General features: G+C 50.1%; 1 protein-coding gene across 1 annotated transcript; it reads left to right on the top strand.

The window, feature by feature from the left end:
- Positions 1–1,728: 1,728 nt before the first annotated feature.
- Positions 1,729–13,554, top strand: RIT1 (Ras like without CAAX 1). Its single transcript, XM_066610152.1, has 5 exons — positions 1,729–1,848; positions 5,297–5,353; positions 6,445–6,518; positions 9,706–9,897; positions 10,760–13,554. The coding sequence occupies exons 1-5, from the start codon at positions 1,734–1,736 to the stop codon at positions 10,988–10,990; spliced, it is 669 nt and encodes a 222-aa protein (XP_066466249.1). The 5' UTR covers positions 1,729–1,733; the 3' UTR covers positions 10,991–13,554.
- The last annotated feature ends 447 nt before the right edge of the window (positions 13,555–14,001 follow it).

Below are 14,001 nucleotides of genomic sequence, written 5' to 3' on the forward strand. Positions count from 1 at the left end.
AGCGCGATACCAGAGTCTTTCGAGACTGAAGGTTGCCAACAACTTCAGGGCAACTATACTTCAGGGAAACTATTCCAGTGGTCTCTCTCCCCCCCCCCCCAATGTAAACGTTGGGAATTTCTGAATCTGTTTAAATCCCTAGGATTCCTTCCAGGAGTCTCCCTAGATGCTGATTCTTGGCGTCTCCAAGTCAATTCTGGGTGGCTTTGGCAACTGTAGCAAGGCAACCAGGATTTGTAAAATGGTGCCTTTTAAAAATGCTTTTGGGGCAAGGATCCTTTTTCTCATTGCTTTTGCTCTGCTAACTTGCCTCGAGACCTTCATTGGTGTTGGTGTATATAAATATTCTACATTAGTGGTTCCCAAACTGTGGGTCAGGACCCACTGGTGGATCGTGACCTGATTTTTGGTGCGTCACCCAAGGGTGGCAGAAAGATCAGGTAACTAATTGCCTTAAGCCCTGAAGTGATTGAAAAATCATATAGTGTAGCTGCTCATTAGAGCTCAGCTCCTGCAGTTTGCAAGATAGCTGCTAACTGCCCTGCAAGTTGCTGAGCTGCAGTTTGCAAGGGGGTGTAGAGTGATAAAGTTTGAGGGTCTTTTTCCTGGTTATTATTGTAAATAAAATACTGTTTCTTTCTAGGTCTCCTTTTGCTAAACCTAGGTGGGTCTTGGTACAATGGGGGTGGGTCCTGGTGCTGAAAAGTTTGGGAACCACTGTCCTAAATGCTTCTAAACCCTAAAAAAGCCCCAAGTGTGTTTGGACTTGGCTTTCAGGGAAGCTCCTCCCAGCCCCTGCTCATTCTTGCATCCTCGGGATGCACAAGGAATGAGGCTTTGGGAGCACAAGCGTGGGAAAAATCCAGAGATACCCAAACAGATCTGAATCTGCGCATGCGCAGAAGGAACTTTGCCTCCCAGGTTAACACACGCGCTGTTGGGTCTGTGGGAGCATGGCCTCCTAGAGTTAAGAGAAATTGGGCCTGCGCTCAGCTAAAACTTGCGGTATCGCTTTGAATAAGCACCCAGTCACATAGAGCAGTGTTTCTCATACTGTGGGTTGGGACTCACTAAGTGGGTGGTGAGTCAATTTCAGGTGGGTCCCCATTCATTGGAATGAGTCTTTTAGTTTTAATCTGGGTCCCCATTCATTGGAATGAGTCTTTTAGTTTTAATCTATCAGGCTTGATGGTGTGTGGCTGCATTTGGGGAAATGTGTCAGATCTGTACTTCTAACTTTTGGCTTATAGGTTTTTTAAGCCTAATGGATTAAAAATAAAATACACATTGGAATGAATGGGGACCCACCTGAAATTGACTCACGACCCACCTAGTGAGTCCCAACCCCCAGTAGCCTGTTCAAAGTACAGGTCTGTGACCTTCCCCCAGATGGAGCCATATCCCCTGGGTGCATCGATTAAAAGAGAAATGCGCTCTGGAATGAATGGGGACGCACCTCGAACGGGCCCGCGACCCACCTAGTGTGCCCCGACCCACAGTTTGAGAAACACTGCATGCTGTGCATGGGGGTCTGCTTGAGTGCCGGAAGTGTTGGATGGCCTCATGCGGCTCTCAGCGCCTTGGTCTCTTTGGGAAGGAGGCGTGGCGACGGCGGGAGGGGCGTGGCCTCGCCCATTGCGGCCCCGCCCCCTCCTGAGGCGGCGAAACGAGCCGGAGCGCGGCCATTTTGTGCGCGGTGGGCGGGAGGAGGAGGAAGCGGCTCTGAGCGGGCGATGGAGCCGGGCGGGCCGCGGGGTCCTGCGGGCGGGGCCGGGGCTGCGGCGCCCCCGGGGCAGTCCCGGGAGTACAAGCTGGTGATGCTGGGCGCGGGCGGCGTCGGCAAGAGCGGTACGTGGGGGCGGTGGGCGGGGCCTCACCTGCGGAACTCCCTGCCACAAGACCTGGGCTCTGAGGCCGCTGCTTGCAGAGGAGGCGCAGGGTTGATCTGTGGAACTCCCTGCCGCGAGGTGTGCTGGCATTTATCGGTTGGAGGCTGTTGCTTGCAGATATTATTGTTGGGGAGCAGGGTTGGACTGTGGAACTCCCTGCCACAAGATCTAGGGAGGGGCATTTACCGTATGAAGGCTGCTGCTTGCAGATAAGGAGCGGGGTTGATCTGTGGAACCCCCTGCCACCACGCCCACCAGCCTCCTGTTGGGGTTGTGCCATTGCATGTCTATGCACTGCTTTGCATGCTTATGCACTGCCCTTGCAGCTAACAGGTGTTGTTAGGGAGTGGGTTAAAGTGTGGAACTCCTTGCTGCAGGGTGTTGTCCTGAGTGGAGTGGGGATTGACTTGAGGAACCCCCTGCCACAAGATGCAGAGGTGACCAATCCTGAGATTACCATATATATATATATATATATATATCGGTGGTTCTCATACTTTTAACACTGGTACCCACTTTTGAGATTGAGAATCTGTCGGGACCCACGAGAGGTGATGTCATGATCGGAAGTGACATCATCAAGCAGGGAAATTTTTAACAATCTTAGGCTGCAATCCTACCTAGGATTAAGTCCTGTTTACTCTCATTGTTCTCTCTCTCTCCCTCTCATCTATCCCTTCCTTTGATATCTATCCATACATACATAACCTGCTTAAGGGCCCTCAAGGCAGCTCTTATAAAAAGGAAATCCTCAATTAATTCCTTTTTATAAGACGAATATGCCTTTGATAGCTTTTCCTTTATTTTACTTTATCTTAAGGCTTCTGCCTGTGTGTGTTTTCTCTTACTACAATGGTGGGGCACTTTCCCCAAAAATTAAAAATAGGCGCTTCGTCTCAAGGGTTGTTCTAATTTTTTGGCTGGCGTTGTGGTTGAGTGTTGTCAGTTGCTTTCAGTGACAAAGGGTGTGTGTGTGTGTATATATATATATATTTAAATGAATTGCAAAATAAATAAGTACAAGTCTTCCTTATGCTGAGTCAGACCACCAGACCTTCCACCCCAGCAGTAGCCAGGGCTCTTCAAGGTCCTGGGCAGGCTTTTAAACATTATCTTGCAATAATTGTGTGCGTGACATGTGATAATTTATGCAGTCATTTCAATGCAGTACATGACAGCTGAGGATACCGTCCCAGGTTTTTCAATTGAACCTTGAGTTCAATTGCACTCAAACCTTTTTCCCCCAGCCTTTGCTCTCTTCAGCTAGATCAGTGGTTCTCCAGCCTTTAGCACCAGGACCCACGTTTCAGAATGAAAATCTGTCAGGACCCACCGGAAGTGATGTCATGACCTTAAAAGCATATACGCAGTAGCCTGTTAAAAGTGGAGATCTGCCGCATTTCCCCAAATGCAGTCACATCCCCTGGTAGCATCAAGTCTACTATATTAAAGATATAATGTGGAATGAATGGGGACCCACCTGAAATGGGCTCACGACCAATTTGGCTCACGACCCACCTAGTGGGTCCCGACCCACAGTTTGAGAAACACTGAGCTAGAGATTGGGGTCATTGAACTCTACCTCTGAGTTCCCATTCTTTCCTTAGCTGTCTATTAAGAAACAAAAAGGCCAATTCAGATTCGCAGAGCAGAGCTGGGCCCTGTCTCAGCTAGCGTTAGCTAGGGTGGGTAGATAGAGCCTCCATGTTCAGTGGCAGTATGGCTCTACTTAACGAATGCTGGACCAAAAAGAGGGGTGATGGTTTGTTTTTGGGTGCTGTCTTGCACGTTTCCTCTTGGCATTTGGCTTTCCAGCCTTGGAAACACGTGTGGTTTCCTAGGAACCAATCGATTGATTTTGATAGCTAGAAATGGGGCCTCCATGTTCAGAGGCAGGCCGCCTGAAGATGAGTAGTCTCCAACTCATGCCCAGTTTGTGGGCTTCTTAGAGGGCCTGGCTGGTGGAGACAGGATGCTGGGGTAATGACTCTGGGTTTTAGTCTAAATCCGAAAGAGCAGCGAGTCCATGCAAGTGATGGTTTTAGCCAGGTGCCCCCAAATTTAAACCTGGCTTGCTAGCAGTAATTATTGTGGGCGCCGCCAGCCTCCCGTCTTCCTGCAGAGTTCTCCAAGATGCACAGTGGGGCTCAGAATGCAGCTTTCAGAGAGGTTCCAGCCTTGCTTGCCAAGTCTGGCAGGCGGATTTGTTGGTGCCTGGGTTTAGCACCCACCTGGAACTGATAACATGGCAATGTTCTTCTTAGATCTTGGCAGGATGATACAGGCAATGGCATGTCTTTGGGGTCAGAGAGCTCTCTCCCTGGGATGCCATGGTTCTTTGTACAGTTTTGAGCTCTGCCTTGTCAAGCACTGATTGGCAATGGCTTTCCAGGATGTCAGACAGGTTTTTTTCCCAGCCCAACACAGTGCCAGGGTTTGAACCTGAGACCTTTCTGGATGAGAGGTGGGGGGCTCTGTCACTTAGCAGGTGATACAGTCCCCTTCCTGCATGAGAGGTGCTGAATACCAGCCACTTCTAACAGGGAAACCTGTGGAAAGGGAAGGGTGTGACTGGGTGTAGTATGGAAATCAGGGTGTGAGAGAGGCTTTTGTTGGTATAGAAGTGCAATGGATGTGTGGGGTGGTGAGAGAGAGTAGGGAATACTCCCCCCCCCCCACTCATTTGGAGGGCAGAACTGGGGGGAAAAATTTCTTAGGAACTGATCAGAATATTCTAGGCAAGCAGGCACTTTTCTCTTGCTTCAACTGCAAGGAGGTAGGATGTGGAAAGTGCAGGGAGACCCCCCTATATAGCTTGTGCGGGGAGACCCCTCCATATAGCTTATGAGGTCCACAACAGTCCCCTTCCTCCCTGGTTCTTTGCAATACCCTGTCCCCCGTACTTGAAGTGGGGAGGCAAGGCTCAATCTCACCCTTGATCTGCCCTGCACCTGCAAATGTTTGCTCACATGAGGATGTAGTTTTCCAGGGGAAGGGGGAATTGTCAGCACTCTCACAGGATGTGGAGTGGGTGGGTGGGATGGTGGGAGAGAGTAGCGGCGCTGGGGTGTGGAACTGAGCCAGAAAATGGGGGTCACTCTAAATCTGGGCCTGTTTCTTATACCGACACACAGCAGATAGGGCAGTTTCCTGTTGTGGCCAGCATTCCTCCATCGATGAAGGAAACCTTACACCTTACATTCGCCCCTTACATGGGGCGAATCCCTCTCCCCTCCCTACTTTCTCGCTTCCCCCATATTTGTCTGGTTGCCTCAAATCCTTTCTCTCAAGAGCTGAGGGCTGGGTGATTGAGGTCATCCCCATAGCACAAGCCCCACCTCTCGACTTGCACACTACCCGCTCTTTCTCGCGGCGTATTCATATCTGGTCTCGTTTATCTCTTTCAGCCATGACCATGCAGTTCATCAGCCATCGCTTCCCCGAGGATCACGACCCCACCATTGGTGAGTCAGTCTGTGGGGTTGCTGGAAGCCCCAGTTCTTCAAAGCAGGGAAGCTCCAGTCATGGTATAAGGAGCTTTGCTTCTCGCTATCGCCTGTTTGCCAGCCACTTCGTATTTAAATTAATGGCAATCACTGGAAAGTGTGGATAGGATTGGGCTGTTAGTGAGAGAGAAGTGGGACTTCTTATTTTTGACGGCAGTAGGGCAACACGCCGGTAGGTATGGGGACATTTCTGCTTTCAGCGGGGAGCTTATAGGCCTGGGTGGCTTCTCCTGCTGGCTTTGGTGGCAAGGCTGTGCAACCAGTTTCATGCTCGGTCCGCAGCTTGGAGCCTCCCCTAGTTACAGGTGCAGTGCAGCTGACTAAACATCAGAGCTGGGAACACAAGAAGCCACCAACAGCCAGTGCTCAACATGTGTCTGTTAAACATTGCAAACACATAAAAGGGGAAGAGGGAACAGAAGCTCATCTGCAACCTGGAGCTATTTCCAGCTCTGGAGTTGGAGACGCTCTTTTGATCTGTGCTGCGAGCTGTGGGGCAGCTCTGGGGTGGGCTGGCGCGGCTTCCAGCTGCTGAAAGTGTTCACTGCAGAGCTGACATGTTGTGGTCCTGAAGGTGGTCAGCGGGTCTGGCCATCTTGGCCGTGACCCCCCCGCTGCCGAAAGTGGGGGATTGCTGCTTGGAAGAGCTACAGAGCTGCATAGAAGTCATTGCCTTCAGGCACCTTCAAGAGACGTGTTGGGTCCGAAGGTGGCAAGAGGTGGCCCAGTTGATGTTCAACGAGGCCAGACGGGGCCTGGCAAAGCCGTGGTCGCCCAGGGTAACCTCTGCTTTCAACTAGCTTAATATTTTGGTTAGCTGTACTAAGAGCTGCCTGTTGTTTGAGCCACAGCTAGATGTTCCCTGTGTCCTCAGTCACCAACATCAGCGCAGGCCCATGTGTGACTTTGAAAAGGAAAGCAACCTTTGGAGAAACGGAGCCAGTCCATCCTTTTGGGGGGGGGGGTGCCTTGCAAACTGAGTTGAAGGTTTGCCTTCCTAGCACGTGGCTCGGTTGTTAACAAGCACCCCTCTCTTTCTCTCCCTGCAGAGGACGCCTACAAGATCCGAATACGGATTGATGACGAACCTGCCAACCTGGATATCTTGGACACGGCCGGCCAGGTACACAAAAACGTGGCATACGTGTTGAGCAAACGAAGTTTTTTTTGTAGACGTTATCTTGTTATAGTCGGAGGTGTGGCTTTTTTTGGTGATAACAGAATAAAAAGCACCTAGTAATGGAAATGTCCAAGATCTTTGGAGATAGGAGGTGTGGTGTCAACAGTGGCCCCTAGCTCAGGCAGGCAAGCATGCGGTTAACCCCAGGACTCTATCTAGCAGAGGGTGTGCTGCACATCTGCAGCTGTTAGAGGCAACCAGGTCTTTTAAGGGATAAAAGCAGCACCTGTAGGTTGGTGGGTAGTAGAAGGAAGGCGCTTGGAGGAGAGAGAACTAAACTGGTGGGTTAATGGACTAGCTGATGGGCTGCTGGACCTGCCGGCTGACCAGTGGACAGATGAGCAAAGGGACTTCTGAGGATCCTGGAATGGGGACTGCTGGAGACACTGGTGACTGTTGTGTGGCTGCCACTCTCAAGACCTTCTGAGGACCAAGGTGTGGTGGCGGTGGCTTGAGAAGCTGCTGGCCGGAGAGGGGAGGACCTCTGCAGGTTGAACAGGTGGCTACCCTGGTGGTGGGGTCCAGCAGTGCTGCAGTGTAATTAGGGAGCTAATTAGCTTACAGCAGGCATAGGTCCTCTTGGTGAAGCTTGGTGGGGGAGTTTTGCAAAACAACACCACTTTCTGCACTTCTCATTTTTGTGAACAAAGCATAAAAAAAAACCCAATCTGTGAAAAAATAAGTCTGTTTTCTAACACTCCTACATATTGGACTGGGGTGTGAATGGGTAATGGCTGTGGTTGCATGTGCTGCCACTGGACATAAGAACAGCCCCACCGGAGCAGGCCATAGGCCCATCTAGTCCAGCTTCCTGTATCTCACAGCGGCCCACCAAATGCCCCAGGGAGCACACCAGATAACAAGAGACCTGCAAGGCTTCCTGGGAATTGTAGCTAAGAACATAAGAACAGCCCCACTGGATCAGGCCACAGGCCCATCTAGTCCAGCTTCCTGTATCTCACAGCGGCCCACCAAATGCCCCAGGGAGCACACCAGATAACAAGAGACCCGCAAGGCTTCCTGGGAATTGTAGTTAAGAACATAAGAACAGCCCCACTGGATCAGGCCATAGGCCCATCTAGTCCAGCTTCCTGTATCTCACAGCGGCCCACCCAATGCCCCAGGGAGCACACCAGATAACAAGAGACCTGCAAGGCTTCCTGGGAATTGTAGATTAAGAACATAAGAACAGCCCCACTGGATCAGGCCACAGGCCCATCTAGTCCAGCTTCTTGTATCTCACAGTGGCCCACCAAATGCCCCAGGGAGCACACCAGATAACAAGAGACCTGCAAGGCTTCCTGGGAATTGTAGTTAAGAACATAAGAACAGCCCTACTGGATCAGGCCACAGGCCCATCTAGTTCAGCTTCCTGTATCTCACAGCGGCCCACCAAATGCCCCAGGGAGCACACCAGATAACAAGAGACCTGCAAGGCTTCCTGGGAATTGTAGTTAAGAACATAAGAACAGCCCCACTGGATCAGGCCACAGGCCCAACTAGTCCAGCTTCCTGTATCTCACAGCGGCCCACCAAATGCCCCAGGGAGCACACCAGATAACAAGAGACCTGCAAGGCTTCCTGGGAATTGTAGTTAAGAACATAAGAACAGCCCCACTGGATCAGGCCACAGGCCCAACTAGTCCAGCTTCCTGTATCTCACAGCGGCCCACCAAATGCCCCAGGGAGCACACCAGATAACAAGAGACCTGCAAGGCTTCCTGGGAATTGTAGTTTAAGAACATAAGAACAGCCCCACTGGATCAGGCCACAGGCCCATCTAGTCCAGCTTCCTGTATCTCACAGCGGCCCACCAAATGCCCCAGGGAGCACACCAGATAACAAGAGACCTGCAAGGCTTCCTGGGAATTGTAGTTTAAGAACATCAGAACAGCCCCACTGGATCAGGCCATAGGCCCATCTAGTCCAGCTTCCTGTATCTCACAGCGGCCCACCAAATGCCCCAGGGAGCACACCAGATAACAAGAGACCTGCAAGGCTTCCTGGGAATTGTAGTTAAGAACATCAGAACAGCCCCACTGGATCAGGCCATAGGCCCATCTAGTCCAGCTTCCTGTATCTCACAGCGGCCCACCAAATGCCCCAGGGAGCACACCAGATAACAAGAGACCTGCAAGGCTTCCTGGGAATTGTAGTTAAGAACATCAGAACAGCCCCACTGGATCAGGCCATAGGCCCATCTAGTCCAGCTTCCTGTATCTCACAGCGGCCCACCAAATGCCCCAGGGAGCACACCAGATAACAAGAGACCTGCAAGGCTTCCTGGGAATTGTAGTTAAGAACATCAGAACAGCCCCACTGGATCAGGCCACAGGCCCATCTAGTCCAGCTTCCTGTATCTCACAGCGGCCCACCAAATGCCCCAGGGAGCACACCAGATAACAAGAGACCTGCAAGGCTTCCTGGGAATTGTAGTTAAGAACATCAGAACAGCCCCACTGGATCAGGCCACAGGCCCATCTAGTCCAGCTTCCTGTATCTCACAGCGGCCCACCAAATGCCCCAGGGAGCACACCAGATAACAAGAGACCTGCAAGGCTTCCTGGGAATTGTAGTTTAAGAACATAAGAACAGCCCCACTGGATCAGGCCACAGGCCCATCTAGTCCAGCTTCCTGTATCTCACAGTGGCCCACCAAATGCCCCAGGGAGCACACCAGATAACAAGAGACCTGCAAGGCTTCCTGGGAATTGTAGTTAAGAACATAAGAACAGCCCCACTGGATCAGGCCACAGGCCCATCTAGTTCAGCTTCCTGTATCTCACAGCGGCCCACCAAATGCCCCAGGGAGCGCACCAGAGAACAAGAGACCTGCATCCCGGTGCCCTCCCTTGCATCTGGCATTCTGACATAGCCCATAGAAACTTGTCTGCTGCTTTCCCGGTCTTTGAGATTGCCCTGTAACCCTGGTTATTGCATGTGCAGTGATGTTTGCGGGCTATTTTCTGTGGGGCCCAAGTCTATGATAGCATTAACCCATTTCTACTCAGCCCACTGGTGTACGCATTTGATCCCTGTTGCATCTATGCAGCGTTGGGCAGAAATTGCGCAGCCTCTTGTCACTGTTGTTGACCAAGAACTGAGGTTGTTTATTTTTTGTCCCCCTTAGGCGGAATTTACTGCCATGAGAGACCAGTACATGAGGGCGGGTGAGGGGTTTATTATCTGTTACTCCATCACGGACCGCCGAAGCTTCAACGAAGTCCGTGAGTTTAAGCAGCTTATTTACCGCGTCCGGCGCACAGATGAGACCCCAGTGGTTCTTGTGGGGAACAAGTCTGACCTGACTCAGCTGAGACAGGTAAGAGAATGCTGAGCGGAATTCTAACCATTGTATTATCGTGGCTGAGACAATATTCTCTCCCCCCCCCCCCCCGTGATGTGGAAACGAAGAAGTAAAGGGGGTGTGGGAAAACGGTGTGATGTTTTTGGATTACTCATCTGTGTCCCTGCAATCCAAGAGGGCCTTCAGTTAAGTGATGCCTATCTTATGTCCTTTGCTTGCTTTTGAGTCAGTGGGAGGCAGGCAGCTGTTGAGGAATGCAGAAGGTCGGTCAAGGCCCAAAACTGGGCTACAGTTGTACTGCCGCTGCTGTTTTCTTTAGAGCAGTGTTCTCAAACTGTGGGTTGGGGCTCACTAGGTGGGTCACACGGCACCTAGCTCAGCCGGCATTGAAAATACAGAACTGAAAACACAAGAGCTGCTGGGCAGAAATGCCTGGTGCTTTGCCCTGAATAGATGCTGGAAAGGGGGAGAGGTTGGTGAAGGACCCAAGTCTGACTTCTGCTTTGATTTCCGAGCTGGAATATTTGAATTCCCAGCTATGCAAAATAAGAGCACAAGCGCACTGTTTCACGGGACCTTTGGCTGATTGCGGCTCAGGTTTGAAGCCGAGGTTGATGTCGCTTCCAGCGGTGACATCACTAACCGTTTAATGACATCACTTCTGGAGGGCCCTGACAGGTTGTCGTCCTAAAAAGTGGGCCCTGGTGCGAAGAAGTTTGAGAACCACTGGCCTAAAGATGGGCTTTGTGAATGAGGGCAGAAAGCGGGCAGAGCAGTTCCAGGAATTTTCGGGCAACAAGTTGAACAGCGCAAGAGAAGAGGTCCGCAGGCTAAAGGCAAGGCTGGTGTGCTGATGGACTTGTTTTCTTGTTGCAAGGTCTCCAAGGAAGAAGGCCTAGCCCTGGCGCGGGAGTTCAGCTGCCCTTTCTTCGAAACGTCGGCCGCCTTCCGCTACTACATCGACGACGTGTTTCACGCGTTGGTGCGAGAAATCCGGAGGAAGGAGAAGGAAGCGGTGATGACGCTGGGGAAGAAATCTCGGCCCCGCACCAGCGTGTGGAAGAGACTGAAGTCTCCGTTCCGGAAGAAGAAGAACTCCGTGACATGAGCGGAAGGGGCATCTGTGAGCCAGTGGAACCGCCCTCCACAAGAGAGCCCGCAAAAGCGCAGCGCTCTCTCCTGCTGACTGTGTCAATTGAGATACTGTTGTTCTTTAACGTTTGAAGAGGCCGTGGCAGCGCAGAGTGATTTTTATCCTGGCCTCAGAGCTGTCCTGATCAAACGTGCTTTAAAAATGTTTCCTATTTTTGTCCCTTCTTGGAGAAGGCTTGGTCGGAAGCCATTGATGCGGGTAGCTGTGTGAGACCAGCCTTGCCAATAACACACAACCAACCTTGCCTGGCCCCACATCCTTCATGCGCCATGAGAAGGAGGGCTGGAGCAGTTGCCTAATGATGTTGTGTTACTTTTATTTTCTCTGGGGGGTTTATACCTGCCTTCCCATCCCCAAAAGGGCCTTCAGTTTGATCTCTTGGGTTCTGTGGACCAATGCAGCGTGTGTAGCAGACTAAGGGCACAGTCCTAAACAGGTCTACTCAGAAGTAAGTCCTGTTATGTTCAATGGGACTTACTCCCAGGAAAGTGAGGTTAGGATTGCAGCCTAGCCTGTCATAAACTGGAGGAATGCTTTGAAAAGGCAGGTGGCAAGTTTGTCAAAAGATCTTGACCCTCCTTCTAAGTTTTTTTTTCCCACTAAGCAGTTCTTGGATGGTCTGCTGGAGGAGCTCTGCAGGCAGAGATGGTTCAATGCCGTTGAAACCTTACAAGGCGCAGGTGACGGCCATCCAACCGCACGTGTCATAGCACCAGTATTAGCTTGTGCAGTTTCTATGGTTTGTGTAATAACACACTCCATATGTGTTAGATTTTCTAGCTTATAACTGCCTAGACCTGTCTGAATTTCAGCCGAAGAGGTTATCAGTTTCCTTCCCCTTCGGCCAGGGGTGTGAGGGCAGGTGGGCCATAGACCTGAAGTTTCATATTCAGTTTGCACACCTCTCTGGGCTCGGGATCTGTGCTTGAGGAAGTTCCCCGTTGCCTTTTGAAGGGTGCAGTCGATGGCATCTTGACCAGGGGTAATTGGAAGGCGGTATCGAATCAAGCACTGGGATGGCACTGAGAAGTCGGAGAGCGATGGAGTTAAGTGATGTTCGCTGGCGGGTGGTTGGTGAGGGACCTTGCTTGGAAGTGGATCTGTTGGTCCCGGAGGAGGAAGAGCCCTTACCAGAAAACAGTTTCACGAGCCACTTCTGCTCATAAAACATCTAAATCCACAGAGCACGCCTCACTTTCCCACACGCCACGCATGCACATGCTGTCAGTAGTTGCAAGAAAGGGTTTGGAGTGAGATTTCGGTGTGCAGAAGGAACGCCGACGAGGGGGATAAAGAAGTGCTCTTTGGGGTGTGACCCTCAGAGAGCGGTGAAGTTTCTTAAGGTTCCCATACATTTTCTGGATGCAAAATGAAGTAGTGCTGGAAGAGGGGGTTAAATGATGCAGTCAGACCCCTTGATAGTTTAGAAATCTCCAAGCTAGACCCTTGTAAAATATATATATGGGTGTCGAGGATAAGCAAGACTTAAGCCAGTTTCCTTGAATGCCACGTGTCCTTCTTGCCAGCCCAAGGCCATCTGTTACTGAGGCCAGGAACCCCTTTGGCTGACATCAGCCCAGACTGGACCAGTCTTGTGCCTGTCGTAAATAATTGCAAATCACAGTAGCTGAAGTGTTTTGTTTATAAACAAATGGGACCAGATCTGAAACCAGCCACAGCTGGACACATGAGCCCTTTTTCAGGGTCCCTCTCGCTCTTCTGCCCAGAGGTTGTAGTTAAAAACATTTTTTGTTACTCTGTAGGAAATTAACCAAGCGCTACTAAGACACGAGTATTTCTCAGTTCTTTTAACTTAATTTTTGTGCGTGAGTATCGCTCTGGGATTACCCGGTTGCATTTTTTTTAACTAGAAACATGTATTTTTAACTGCATTACAATTTACAAACTCTACTGAGCAACGGAGGAGGAAGGGAAAAATAAATCACACATTCCATTTAGCAAGGAAGATTTTGAATGTATTTTTGTGACTGTAGCACTATACAGTGTATTTATATTGGTGAATTAACTTAACGATCAATGCTGGATGTTTTCCATAGCGACTAATCTAAGAACAAACTTGGAATTTAATACATTTTCTTTGTTGTCGGATCAGATACTGTCAGCATGTGTTGGATAAATCATGCCATATTGTGTAATTTTTAAAGGATTTTTTTAAAGACAAAGGAAAACCAATAGGGTTTTTTTTTTTTTAAATTCGGCAGGGGGGAGAGAATCTCAATCCCATCATGTCTCAAGTCCTCCCCTTGCGTTCACATCCAAATTTGGTGCTTATTAATGAAACTAGAAATTTTGCTTGTTGGCAAGATCTTGGAACCGCTGTGCCTTAAATTGTTCGGCCAATTTAGCTTCCTGAATGGTGCTAAAGGGGGAGCCTTTCCCAATTCAAACCAGCTTACTTGTGAAGAAGCACTTTGTCGGGGGGGGGCACCCCACGTACTTCTTTTGTACACAAAAGGGCGAGACTTTGTATTTGACGCAATAAAGAATTTTTGTCATAAGAGTCGCTGTCTGTCTCGTATCTGTACCGGAGAACCATAAGGCTTTATTTATTTATTTATTTATTTTGGATATTTATATCCCGCCTTTCTGTCCAGTGAAAGACTCATTGGACACTTTAACACCGGTGCCTGGGGAGAAACGGCACGGTCAAATACAGAACGTGTATTTGTAGGCTGTACTTACTACCCGTGGGTTGTGTTTGTTGTGATGGAAACTTAAAAGCAAAAAAAGTTGCATTGAAGAATGAAAGTCGGTGCTAAAAGACTGGAGAATCTCAAGCACCTGGTCACCCTTGGGACACACCAGGCTCCTGAATGTTACTCCCGATTAATACCATGAGGTCCAAGGTGATAGCGATGGCATAAGTCTGTCCACTTCAGTCGTCCGTGTATTGCTGATGTCTTCGCTAGTTGCTGTGGGTTAAGCCTGTTGGAAAAATCCCTGCA

Source organism: Tiliqua scincoides, chromosome 15 (genome assembly GCF_035046505.1).
Source record: "Tiliqua scincoides isolate rTilSci1 chromosome 15, rTilSci1.hap2, whole genome shotgun sequence".
NCBI lineage: Eukaryota > Metazoa > Chordata > Lepidosauria > Squamata > Scincidae > Tiliqua > Tiliqua scincoides.